Genomic DNA, 13,978 nt, shown 5'->3' with positions numbered 1-13,978 from the left:
CTCCATAGAGCTTGAAATTTCCTTTTCAAATAAATGGCAATTAAAAATAGAGGTGCAGATCAGTTATGAGCATGAAGAAATGCCATTCTGAGGGTAGTGCTGTGGTGTTTGGAGTTACTTGGAGGAAGTGTGGATGAGCTGGTGGCTTTGTTTTTCTGGGAACAGCTGGCGAGGAGGGAGAGACAGCAGTACAGGCAGGGACATCATGGGGTGAGAACAAGTTGAGGAAGGTCATTGGGTGCCTGCAGCCATCAGGGAAACAGGCCCAGTTGTGGGACAGTGCGGGATGGCCTGTGGTGCAGATGGCCAAGAGTGCTGGCCAGGCTAAAAGGCCCCGATAGAAATGAGGTCTTTGCCCGCTTGGCTATGGCTGACGCCTCAGAGGCACAGAGGCCTCAGAGGAGACACATTGTCCTCATGGCCATGGAGCATCATTGCCTCCTTAAACCCATCCTGTGGAGGCCACCATGTGTCAATGTCATGAGACTAGCAGTAATGCAGTAGAGGAAAATGCCAAGCACGGGCTCATTAGGGAGGTGAAGGTTGGGGGCAGCTTAGGACAAAGTGACCATGAAATGGTCGAGTTCAAGATCCTGTGTGGAAGAATCAAGCCAAAAAGCAGGATAGCTACCCTGAATTTTGGAAGAGCAAGATCTCCTCCACAACCTATTAGGAGCTGTCCCATTGGCTACACTGTTAGAAGGTAAAGGAGCCTGAGAGAGCCGGGTAGCATTTAAACAACTCTTCTTCCAAGCACAGGACCGGTGCATCCCTTTGAGTAAGAAATCAGCAAAGAGAGGCAGAAGACCCGTGTGGATGAACACAGAGCTATTGGGTAAACTCAAAGGGAAGCAGAAGGTTTATGAACTGTTGAAACAGGGTCTGAGCACCTGGGAAGAATATAGGGATGCTGTCAGTGCCTGTAGGGACTAGGAAGACGAAAGGCCGCATGGAAAAGAAGCAAGCAAGGGACATAAAAGATAATAAAAAGGGTTTTTTCAGATATGTGAATAGTAAGAGGATGACCAGGGATAATGTGGGTCCCTTGCTGAACAAGGCGTGTGTCCTGGTAAAGAAGGTGGAGATACTGAATGCGGCCTTTGCTTAGGTCTTCACTTCAAAGGCCCCTCGGGACCCACAGATCCTGGATGAAAGCAGGAGTGTTTGGGAAATGAAGAGCTTCCCTCTGGTTGAGGTAGGGGAGGTCCAGGAGTGGCTCAAAGGGATTAATGCACACAAATCCATGGGCCTGGATGTGTTATATTCACGTGTGCTGAGGGAGCTGGCGGAGGTGATTGCTGAGCTGCTCTCTATCATCTTCAACAGGTCTTGAAGGACAGGAGAAGTGCCTGAAGACTGGAGGATAGCCAATGTCACTCCAGTTTTTAAAAAGGTCAAGAAGGGGGATCCGGGCAACTATAGGCCAGTCAGCCTCACCTCTGTCCCCGGAAAGGTAATGGAACAGCTTGTTCTGGATGCCATCTCCAAGCAACTGGAAGAGAAGAAGGCCATGAGGAGTAGTCAGCATGGATTCACCAAGGGGAAATCGTGCTCGACCAATATCATAGCCTTCTACGATCTCATGACAGGCTGGGTAGATGGAGGGAGAGCAGTGGATGTCGTCTACATTGACTTCAGCAAGGCCTTTGATACTGTCTCCCATGACACCCTGATAACAAAGCTGAGAGAGCGCACGGGATAGATGAGTGGACAGTGAGGTGGGTTGAAAACTGGCTGTTGGACTGAGCCCAGAGGGTGCTGATCAGTGGAGCAGAATCTGAATGGAGGCCTGTGACTAGCGGTGTTCCCCAGGGCTCGGTGTTGGGTCCAGTCCTCTTTAATATCTTCATTGACGACCTTGATGAGGGAATAGCATCCACCCTCAGCAAGTACCTGATGATACAAAGCTGGGAGGAGTGGGGACAGGCAGGACACTGCGCTGCCATCCAGAGAGACCTGGACAGGCTGGAGAGCTGGGCAGTTAGAAACCAGATGAAGTTCAACAAAAGCAAGTGTAGAGTCTTGCACCTGGGAAGGATCAACCGTTTGTATCAGTACAGGCTGGGGGATGACCTGCTAGGGAAGAGCTCAGTGGAGAAGGACCTGGGGGTCTTGGTAGATGACAGGTTGGCCATGAGCCAGCAGTGTGCCCTGGTGGCTAAGAGAGCCAATGGGATCCTGGGGTGCATCCGGAGGAGTGTAGCCAGCAGGTGACAGGAGGGTATCCTCCCCCTCTACTCTGCCCTGGTCAGGTCCCACCTGGAGTATTGCGTCCAGTTCTGGGCTCCTTGGTTTAAAAAGGACAGGGATCTCCTGGAGAGAGTCCAAAGAAGGGCCACAAAGATGATTAGGGTCCTGGAACATCTCCCCTACGAGGATAGGCTGAGTAAGCTGGGAGTCTTCAGCCTTGAGAAGACTAAGGGGGGACCTAATTAAGGTTTATAATTATCTGAAGCAGGGGATGCAGGGGGAATCATCCAGCCCCTTTTCAGTGGTCTGTGGGGATAGGACAAGGGGCAATGGCTGCAAGTTGGAGCATAGGAAGTTCCACACCAACATGTGGAAGAACTTTTTCACAGTGAGGGTGACAGAGCCCTGGGACAGGCTGCCCAGGGAAGTGGTGGAGTCTCCATCTCTGAAGATATTCAAGACCCGTCTGGACGCCTATCTGAGAGATATGTCCTAGGGAGCTGCTTTGGCAGGGGGGTTGGACCCGATGATCTCTTGAGGTCCCTTCCAACCCCTACAATTCTATGATTCTATGATTCTATGATGTCTCCTGGAGCACCTCTTGCCTTCCATGCAGCCATGCTCCTGAATCTCTGCAGGGGGACAGAGAACCCTCCCATCCCTGTCAGGGTGTTCTGTCTCATGCAGAGGCAAGGAAAGGTGATTGTCCTGCCCAGCTCTGGTATGTTCAGGAGAAAGGGCTCTGCTGGACACAAGGATTTCTCCCAGGCTGAGGGTGGAAACATCAGTGAGAACTTCAATGTCATTCCTAGTAGGTTCCCTGGACGTTAAGGGTGGAGCCCAGAGGGAACCAAGGGTGTGATGTCTTCCCCTGCTGATCTGATATGAGCTGGGCTGGGCTCCTGGGATGGACAGTAGGAGCTCAAGAAATATTGCAGCACTGCAGAGAGACAGCTCTGCCCAGGAGCAGCTCCTCTGCCAAGCACACAGGGCTGGGGACACTGCCTGTAGGCACTGAGGAGAGACCTGGGAGTCTGAGAGAGCTGACGGATGCTGAGAGCTCACTGGAGGAGAAATCTCCACAGCACTCTGCCTGGTATGTCTGTGGGTGCAGGGCAATGAAGGTTCTGTTCCTGGAGGGATCTCCTAAAGCTGGGACATGGGGCAGTGTGTGGGGTCTGTCAGGAGGACAGGTTCTCTGTAGGACCAGAAAGTGCTGCCTGGAAGGGATGCCCTTCTGCCTCATCAGAGGAACAGGGCAGGACAGCTGTCTTCTCCTGGGCATGGCTGCAGAGATGTGAAGCAGCGTGTGCACCCAGCGGTGCCCAGGGCTGTCCTTGTGAGCAGGGTCCCTGCACCCTGGGGGCTGTGATCTGGGGCAGGGACTCTGCTGCTGCCAGGGTCAGCACTCAGCCTGCCTTGTTGGCTTTCCACAGGGATAGAAAAGGACCTGTGGGTTGAGGGAGTGACCAAGGGAAAAACAGAATAAAGTCCTTCTGCAGTAAAACAGCCTTGGTCAGCTTTGCTCCCAGCTCCAGCTGATCATTGAGAAATTTCAAAGGGAATTTGGAGAGCAACAGGGAAGCATTTTCCTGCCAGGCAGAGTCTTTGCTTTGACTTTTCCTCTCCTGTGGGCTGTGCTGACTGCAGTGTATTAGAACTAATTTCTCCCCTCAAGAATGTCCACATCAGAGGATTTCCTGAGCTCTGCACACACAGAGGTTCCCCAGGGCAGTGCCCTGATACCAGGAGGGGTGTGCAGAGCAGAGCTGAGCACAGGGCAGGATTGATGAGTTCTGTGAGCACAGAGCAGGAGGTGACATGGGCAGAGAGGACCTCCAACGACAGCTCCAGGCAGCAGAGACATTGTCAGGGAGGGAGAATAAAGGAGCTGCTTCCAGAAATGCCATGGCAGTGGGGATTTGGGACGTCCCTGATATACCCCACAGTGCAGACATTGATGTTCAACAGGGAACACCAGGGTGTGATCACAGAGCTCCCAGCACAGGGCAGCTGAGTCCAGGGCTGATGGACAGAGCAGCTCACCCCACTCTGCACTCAGGGAGAGTTTTCACTGGCACTGCAGCAGCAATGTCAGGCAGTTCTGACAGAAGAAACAGTCCTCAGTTGCAGTGAGGAGGAAAGCAAATCTCCAAAGCTCTGATCTTAGGTAGATTAAAACTGGAGTGTCAGTGCTGAAAAGCTCATTCCTATCCACAGGGGATTTAGTCTGAGTTCACACCATCCTTCTATTTACTGACTGCTGCCAGGCAGGACTGAGTTCTCAAGAGCCCACAGCTGACCCTCCTCAAGCCAGCACAAAAGGGACCTGCCAAAAGTCCTCCTGAATACAGAGAGTCAATGGGAATTGGAAGAGGTTTTCCTCCAAGATGATTTCCCTAACGACTCACTGTGCCTTTTCCTCCTCTGACAGGTCTCCACACTTGACAGCAGCAGATGTCCAACAGCAGCTCCATCAGCCAGTTCCTGCTCCTGCCCTTTGCAGACACACGGGAGCTGCAGCTCCTGCACTTCTGCCTCTTCCTGGGCATCTACCTGGCTGCTCTCCTGAGCAATGGCCTCCTCATCATCACCATAGCCTGTGACCACCACCTCCACACCCCCATGTACTTCTTCCTCCTCAACCTCTCTGTTCTTGACTTTAGCTGCATCTCCACCATTGTTCCCAAATCCATGGCCAATTCCTTGTGGGACTCCAGGGCCATTTCCTACACAGGATGTCTGGCTCAAATATTTTTCTTTGTATTTTTGTTCTCATCAGAGTTTTCTCTTCTCACTGTCATGGCCTATGACCGCTACGTTGCCATCTGCCACCCCCTGCACTACGGGATCCTCCTGGGCAGCAGAGCTTGTGTCCACATGGCAGCAGCTGCCTGGGCCAGTGGGTTTCTCAATTCTGTGCTGCACACAGCCAGTACATTTTCAGTGCCCCTGTGCCATGGCAATGCTGTTGAACAGTTCTTCTGTGAAATCCCCCAGATCCTCAAGCTCTCCTGCTCAGATGCCTACCTCAAGGAAACTGGAGTTGTTGTGTTCAGTTCCTGTTTAGTTTTTGGCTGTTTTGTGTTCATTGTGGTGTCCTATGTGCAGATCTTCAGGGCTGTGTTGAGGATCCCCTCGCAGCAGGGACGGCACAAAGCCTTTTCCACCTGCCTCCCTCACCTGACCGTGGTTTCCCTGTTTGCAAGCACTACTGTGTTTGCCTACCTGAAGCCCCCCATCCTCTCCTCCCTATTTCTGGACCTGGTAGTGGCATTCCTTTACTCAGTGGTTCCACCAGCAGTGAACCCCCTCATCTACAGCATGAGGAACAAGGAGCTCAAGGATGCCATGTGGAAACTGATGACTGGATGTTTTAAGCAGCAATAAAGTGCTCATATCAATAACAATGTAGTCTCTATTTAGTAGGATTTAATTTTTTGAAGTATTTTTTCCTTTTAGATTGTCTATGTTATAATTACATGGTGCACATTAGTCCTATTCCTAACACAGTATCTCTAGGTCTTCTTTGCTCCAGACAGTACGAAATGACAAAGTATGCACAATTTGCAGCATATCTGCCTCCAAAGGGACACAATTTTTCCTTCTTTTATTTTATTATTTTATTTTTTTAAATTTACAAGCACCTCTTCTTCTCCTGAAACATTTGTCTACTTGTCTGGAGTGGCAATGCTTTCCTACAAGAGCAGAATAGGAATTGCCAGTATTGGTACCCACGGCAGCAGAAGAAATACTAACCTTCCCCTGTACCTGTCTTACCTCCAGTCTGTCTCTTTCATCTCCATCATCATGCAGGTGTTTCCACCCCTCCTGATGATGTGGCCATGCCTAAGGACAGCTTTTCAGCAGACTAGATGGACGTATCCTCACTGAATTCCACCTTCACTTGCTCTTTGGTCATTCAGATGCTGCTCAGTCTCCATTTCCTGCTTTGAGATTCAGAGAGTTGGAAAACATCCCATCTTTCAGAAGTCTAATGAACTGTTCTGTCAGCAAGTCAGTGTGTTGATAAGTGACCTTTCTATGTATCTGATTAAATCTGTTCTGGGAGAGAATCTCCTCTGAAAGCTGACCACATCCACACGCTGCTTGGCCGTAGCAGGCAGCTGAGGAGAGAGATTTCATGGGTATTAAACTGTGTCATGTTGAACTGCTGTTTGTTGCCAGAGAAATCTGCCTGTGCCTGTGAGCACAGATGCTGCCAGGAAAAGTGTTGGGAGTCCCAGGAGGCCAGTGAGGGAACTGCTGGGCTTGGGGATGAGCAAGGTTCTCCATGCAGGTTTTGATCTGAAGAGACTGCTTTTCCTGGCTGTCCAGATCTCCTTAAGACACCTCTGGACCAGCCCCCATTGCAGCATGCTGCTGAACTCTCTTCCATGATCTGAGATGTGACAGAAACATTTTTACCTAAGAAAAAATCCTCCATGGTGAAAATCCTTTGAAATTTTCATCACTCAAATAAAACCTCTCCAATTAGTCATACAAGTCTTATTTCTTTTAATTAAAATGTGTTGAAGAGCCGTGGTTTTAAGGGATTTCTGGATGTTAATGAGCCCCATGGTGTCTTTTCTTCAGAGTCTACAGACCTCAAGATACCAAGAGGAGAATGAAGAAACTTCTCAAGAAATTCAAGTCAGGAGGAATGCCCAAAGCACCCTGAAGCACGAACAGGCTGCACTGGGAGCCATTACTGACAAAGCCTCCCCATGGGCTCATTAGAGCAGACAACTGGAGGCCATGAGGACAAACCCAGGCAAAGCACAGGCAGCTCTGATGCTGAGGACACCCTGGCTGGGTCTGATGAAGCAGCAATGCCAAGTGCTGACCCCCAGCCCCTGGGCAGGGAGATCCTGACCCCCACCTGTGCCTAAGGGCTCTTCCTTTGGATGTGGGGAGTGTGACCCCATGGAAGGACAGGGGTTTAATACATGGTGTCCTCCCCTGGCATGGGTGCAAGGAGGTAATGATGCTCCATGGCCACAAGGACAATGTTTCTCCTCTGAGGCCTCTGTGTCAGGGCCATCAACCACAGCCAAAGGGACAAAGACCTTGTTTCTATCTGGCCCTTTCAGACTGTTCAGCACCCTTGGCCATCTGTACCACAGTTCATCCTACAGTTCCCCACACCTGTGCCTGTGTCCCTGCAGGCACATTATCCCCTTCCCGACCATGCTCTCACCCCATGATGTCCCTGCCCGTACTGCTGTGTCTCCATCCTTGCCAGTTGTTCCCACAAACACAAACCCACCAGCTCATCCACACTTCCTCAAAGTGACATTTTACACCACAGCACTACCCTCAGAATGACATTTCTTTATCCTCACGTCCACTCTGACCTTCAAAGCTGCAGTTTCACCTTGACTTCCTTTCTTAGGTTCTTTCCCTGTAGCACAAAGAGGGCTTCCCTCAGCCTCCCCTTCCCCAGGCTAAAGAAGCCCCGGGTCTCTCAGCCTCTCCACACAAGACCCCTAACTGTATCTGGTCAGACTTTCTGTGCCCACGTGAGTGTTTCTCCACATTCCACCAGACTGGGGAGCCCCACACTGGCACTGACTGCTCCAGAGGTGTCTTCACTGGTGCTGAGTCCAGATGGACAAGAAGGGCCCTTGTCTGCGTGGCCACACTCCTCCCAGTGCAGCCCAATGTGCTCATGGGCAGATTCCTGTTCAGCACCTCTGACTGCTATGGCAGCCCTTGCAATGCCCAAATTCTTCTCCCTGCAGCCTGTTCTCCACACGTCATGTCTGAGCCTGTCTTGATGTGTGGGTGTTGTGCTGGAACCTTTTGTCATGGTTTCATTCCAGCCAAGAGCTGGACATCAAGAGGCAAATTTCTCTCCAGGAGGATGATGTGGGGTGGGAGGGATTGGAGACAGGGGGAAGGGAGGGAAATGAAAACAAAAAACATAGTAAAACATACAACACTGGTGATTCCCGGTGCACATTCTCACCAAACCACACAGCTCAGGCCCTACAGCTCAGAGCCCTGCGCTCCTACCCCCACCAGCCCCCTTTATGCTGAGCTTGATGGAATTGGCATGGAATACCCTCTGTGGCCAATTTTAGGTCACCTGTGCAGGTTTGTCGAGGTCTTTTTGAAGGGAAACTCCATCTTTTTAATGGTCCACATGTGCTTGCAGGTGTCTCTCCAACTTGTGGTGCCTCCAATGAAATACCAGCAATAGGTGTTAGAGACCCTGGGACTCCATTGCTGGACGTTCAGCATGTTCCATGTTGGACTATGGAAGAGCCTGATAATGACTGCTGGCACTGTTAGGACTGTTCCCTTGGCTGGGAATTCATGATTCTCAAGGTTTATGGGGCTGCTTGTGTACTCCTGGGGAAGTTTCAGGCCAGGAACGTCTGTCATCCCTCACAACTTTTTGCTTGGGACGTACGGCTGGACGTTTAACAGGTTGGAAGGTGGGTGCTGGTATAGCTGGAACATATAGCACCATATTACTACCCTGAACCTCCCCTTTTCCCCCACAGATTCACCCATATCCACCCCCAGAACCCTTGTACAACATCCTCACACCCCTCCCATCACGCATGGGTGCCCCCACAATTAACCCTCCCAGCACCCCTGGTGGATCCCCAAAACCTAATTACCCCCACCCCTTCATTTTCACCTCCAAATCCCCTCATATCTCACCCAAACACTCCTCTACTCCCTCCAGATGCCCTCCCTTCTGCAATCATGGGTGCCCTCCACACCTTCATCCTGCCCCCCAGCCCACCCTTAACCCTTCCCAGGCACCCTGGCAGGCACCCCCCACCCCCCTGTATCCCCCTTGACCCCCTGCTCCCCCCAAAGAAATCCCACTCATACACCCCCAGCACTGCCTACACCACCCCCAGGCTCCCTACAGAACCCACGGGTGCCGCCCCTCACTCCCCAGCACTGTGTTAAACCCCCAGCACCACTGGTGGTCCCCCAACACTCCCCATAACCCCAAACCTCCTATTTTCCCCCTCAAGTCCCAACATATCTCTCCCCAGTACGCACTATACCTCCCCCCAAAACACCTCCCCAACCACCTATGGGTTTCCCCCAATTTAACCCCCACATCCAGCCCAGCCTTAAACCTATCTAGTATCCCTTGTTGCCCCTCAAATGCCCCCATAAACCTCAAACTCCACCCTTCCCCCCAAAAATCCTCCCATGTCCCCCGCAGAACTACCCTGCGTCCCCCACACCCCACCTCCCCAGCACTAATGGGTTCCTCAGCACCACATAAGCCTCCTCAGCCAAACATTAATAACCCAGCAAACTCTATACCCACCAGCACCACATTACTCCTCCAACCCCCTTCCTTTTCACCTTCAAATTACACCATACCTTCCCCCAAGACCCTGCCTCAACCCCTACACCCCCCCAGCAACAGTAAGTGTGTCCCCACCACCACCTTTCCAGCCCTATCTTAACTCCCCAAGCATGTTTATACCCCCAAACACCATGTAACCCTGTAAAACCCTGCTGTAGCAGGGGGCAATATGGTGCTGAGGGGGTGTGCAAGTAAGTGCTTGGCAGGAGAAAGGTCTCCTTTATGCCAGTGCTGAGATCAGCCATGTTCAGTCTTGAATGGGCCATCTTGCTTTGCCTCATCCTTCTTCTGCTGGCTCATTTTGCTCCTGGGAATGAGCTGTTGTTCCTGAGCTTGTTCATCTGCAGAAGGGAAGGGACTGGCATGGATAGAAATAAAGCAGGTGTGTTTGGAATAGCAGGAAAGGGAATGAGGAGAAAATGCCTTTGCCCTACACTGTCAAAAGCCCAACACCAGCCCCACCCCCCGCTAAAGTAAGGAAATGGGAATGGCACTTCTGAAGGTAAAGGAGACTTTGCAACAGGTGATAGAAGTAGTGCCACAGAATCACAGAATCACAGAACACTGGGGGTTAGAAAGGACATTGAAAGATCACACAGTCCAACCTTCCCTGCCAGAGCAGGATCATCTAGGCTAAATCATACAGGTGGCTTTGAATGTCTCCAGAGAAGGAGACTCCCCAACCTCTCTGGGCAGTCTGTCCCAGTGCTCCATCACCCTCACAGTCTAAAAGTTCCTCTTTACATTCACATGGAAGTTCCTCTGCTCCAGCTTGTACCCATTGCCCCTTGTCTTATCACTGACCATCACTCTCAGAAGAGCCCGGCTCCGTCCTCCTGAATCTGACCCTTTATATATTTATAAACATGAATAAGGTCAGCCCTCAGTCTCCTCTTCTCTGAGCTCAAGAGGCCCAGCTCCCTCAGCCTTTCCTCATAAGGAAGGTATTCCACTCCCTTAACAATCTTGGTGGCCCTGAGCTGGGCTCTTTCAGCCCACAACACACCTCGAGTGCTGTGTCCAGTTCTGGGCTCCTCACCATAAGAAAGACACTGAGGTCCTCGAGCAAGTGCAGAGAAGGGCAACCAGGCTGGGGAAGGGGCTGGAGGGCAAATCCTATGAGGAACGGTCGAGGGAACTGGGGCTGTTTTGATTGGAGAAGAGGAGGCTGAGGGGAGACCTCATCACCACCTACAACTACCTGAAGGGAGGTTGTTGAGAGGTGGGCAATGGTCTCTTCAGCCAGGTAACAGGTGATAGCACAAAGGGAAATGGCATGAAGCTGGGCCAGGGCAGGTTTAGATTAGATAGTAGGAAGAAATTTTTACTGAAAGAGTTGTCAGGGCCTGGAACAGGCTGCCCAGGGAGGGGGTTGAGTCACCTTCCCTGGATGTGTTCAAAAAAAAGGGTAGATGAGGTAGTTAGGGATATGGTTTAGCATAGGGTGGGAATGGTTGGACTCGATGATCTTAAAGGTCTTTTCCAACCTTGTGATTCTGTGATTCTTTCAAGGAGTTCTCTGTCCTTCTTGTAACTGAGGGGCCCAGAACTGGACCAAACATTCCAGGTGATGTCTTACCAGGGCAGAGAAGAGCGGGAGAAAGACCTCTCTTGACCTAGTAAGAGCACCCCTTCCAATACACCCCAGGATGCCATTGTTCCTCTTACCCAGGAGGGCACATTGCTGGCTCATGGTCATCCTACTGTCTACCAGGACCCCAGGTACCCCGTCACTCTCCAACAGGCCATTCCCCAACTGTCGCAGATGGGATAGGTAAGAGGGATGCGCTTCACTCTTAAGAGAGAGGCAATAATGTGTTTATTGATATAAACATAAAGGGATCATGGAAGAAAGTTCAGCAGCATGCTGCAATGGATGCTGGTCCAGAGGTCTCCTAAGGAGATCTGGACAGGCAGGAAAAGCAGTCTGTTCAGACCAAAACCTGCCTGGAGAACTTTGCTATTCCGACAGAGCAGCAGTTCCCTCACTGGCCTCCTGGGACTCCCAACACTTTTCCTGGCATCATAGAATTGAATTGTAGGGGTTGGAAGGGACCTCGAGAGATCATCGGGTCCAAACCCCCTGCCAAAGCAGCTCCCTAGGAAATATCACTCAGATAGGCATCCAGACGGGTCTTGAATATCTCCAGAGATGGAGACTCCACCACTTCCCTGGGCAGCCTGTCCCAGGGCTCTGTCACTTCACTGTGAAAAAGTTCTTCCGCATGTTGGTGTGGAACTTCCTGTGCTCCAACTTGCAGCCATTGCCCCTTGTCCTATCCCCACAGACCACTGAAAAGGGGCTGGCTGATTCCCCCTGCATCCCCTGCTTAAGATAATTATAAACCTTAATTAAGTGCCCCCTTAGTCTTCTCTTCTCAAGGCTGAAGATTCCCAACTTACTCAGCCTACCCTCATAGGGGAGATGTTCCAGGACCCTAATCATCTTTGTGGCCCTTCTTTGGACTCTCTCCAGGAAATCCCTGTCCTTTTTAAACCAAGGAGCCCAGAACTGGACACAATACTCCAGGTGGGACCTGACCAGGGCAGAGTAGAGGGGGAGGATCACCTCCTTTGACCTGCTGGCTACACTCCTCCGGATGTACCCCAGGATCCAATTGGCTCTCTTAGCCACCAGGGCACACTGCTGGCTCATGGCCAACCTGTCATCTACCAAGACCCCCAGGTCCTTCTCCACTGAGCTCTTCTCCAGCAGGTCATCCCCCAGCCTGTACTGATACAAACGGTTGATCCTTCCCAGGTGCAAGACTCTACACTTGCTTTTGTTGAACTTCATCTGGTTTCTAACTGCCCAGCTCTCCAGCCTGTCCAGGTCTCTCTGGATGGCAGCGCAGTGTTCCTGCATGTCAGCCACTCCTCCCAGCTTTGTATCATCAGGTACATGCTGAGGGTGGATGCTATTCCCTCGTCAAGGTCGTCAATGAAGATATTAAAGAGGACTGGACCCAACACCAAGCCCTGGGGAACACCGCTAGTCACAGGCCTCCAGTCAGATTCTGCTCCTCGAATCACAACCCTCTGGGCTCGGTCCGACAGCCAGTTCTCAACCCACCTCACCGTCCACTCATCTATCCCGTGCTCTCTCAGCTTTGTTATCAGGATGTCATGGGAGACAGTATTAAAGGCCCTGCTGAAGTCAAGGTAGATGACATCCACTGCTCTCCCTCCATCTACCCAGCCTGTCATGAGATCATAGAAGGCTATGAGATTGGTCAAGCATGATTTCCCCTTGGTGAATCCATGCTGACTGCTCCTCATGACCTTCTTCTCTTCCAATTGCTTGGAGATGGCATCCAGAACAAGCTGTTCCATTACCTTTCCTGGGACAGAGGTGAGGCTGACTGGCCTATAGTTACTAGGTTCCTCTTTCTTGCCCTTTTTAAAAACTGGAGTGACACTGGCTATCCTCCAGTCTTCAGGCACTTCTCCTGTCCTCCAAGACCTGTTGAAGATGATAGAGAGCAGCTCAGCAATCACCTCTGCCAGCTCCCTCAGCACACATGGATGAAACCCATCAGGGCCCATGGATTTGTGTGCATTAATCCCTTTGAGCTGCTCCTGAACCTCCCCTACCTCAACCAGAGGGAAATTCTTCGTTTCCCCAACACTCCAACTTTCATCCAGTGTCTGTGGGTCCCGAGGGGCCTTTGAAGTGAAGACCGAAGTAAAGGCAGCATTCAGTATCTCCACGTTCTTGGCATCCCCCGTTACCAGGACACCCTCCTCATTCAGCAAGGGTCCTACATTATCCCTGGTCATCCTCTTACTATTCACGTATCTAAAGAAACCCTTTTTATTATCCTTTATGTCCCTTGCCAGCTTCATTTCAAAGGGGGCTTTAGCCTTCCTAGTTGCATCCCTACAGGCCCAGACCACATTCCTGTATTCTCCCCAGGTGCTCAGACCCTTTTTCCACAATTCATAGATCTTCTGCTTCTCTTTGAGTTTACCCAATAGCTCTGTGTTCATCCATGCAGGTCTTCTGCCTCTCTTTCCCAATTTCCTGCTCAAAGGGATGCATCGTTCCTGTGCTTGGAAGAAGCCCTGTTTGAATAATAGCCAGCTCTCACAGGCTCCCATTCCTTCCAACAGTGTAGCCCAAGGGATAGCCCCTATTAAGTAGCAGAGGAGATCAAAGTTAGCTCTTCCAAAATTCAGGGTAGCTATCCTAATTTTGGCTTGCTTCTTCCACCCAGGATCTTGAACTCGACCATTTCATGGTCGCTTTGTCCTAAGCTGCCCCCGACCTTCACGTCCCTAACGAGCCCGTCCTTGTTAGTGAAAACAAGGTCCAGCACCCGCCCTCCCCTAGTAGGCTCCTGCACCATCTGTAGCAGGAAATTGTCTTCAACACACTGCAGAAATTGTCTGGACTGCACACGACTGGCTGTGTTGCTTGCCCAGCAAATATCTGGACAG

General features: G+C 51.2%; 1 protein-coding gene across 1 annotated transcript; it reads left to right on the top strand.

Moving 5' to 3' along the window:
* Nucleotides 1-4,647: 4,647 nt before the first annotated feature.
* LOC311202479 (olfactory receptor 14A16-like) lies at nt 4,648-5,580 on the top strand (the record flags this gene model as incomplete). Its single annotated transcript, XM_084277064.1, has 1 exon — nt 4,648-5,580. The coding sequence occupies one exon, from the start codon at nt 4,648-4,650 to the stop codon at nt 5,578-5,580; it is 933 nt and encodes a 310-aa protein (XP_084133190.1).
* Between the last annotated feature and the right edge of the window lie 8,398 nt (nt 5,581-13,978).

Source organism: Gallinula chloropus, assembly GCF_964237585.1.
Source record: "Gallinula chloropus genome assembly, chromosome: 30".
In the NCBI taxonomy this organism is placed as follows: domain Eukaryota; kingdom Metazoa; phylum Chordata; class Aves; order Gruiformes; family Rallidae; genus Gallinula; species Gallinula chloropus.
The sequence above is the reverse complement of the archived record's forward strand: the minus strand, read 5'-3'. Positions and strand labels throughout refer to the sequence as shown.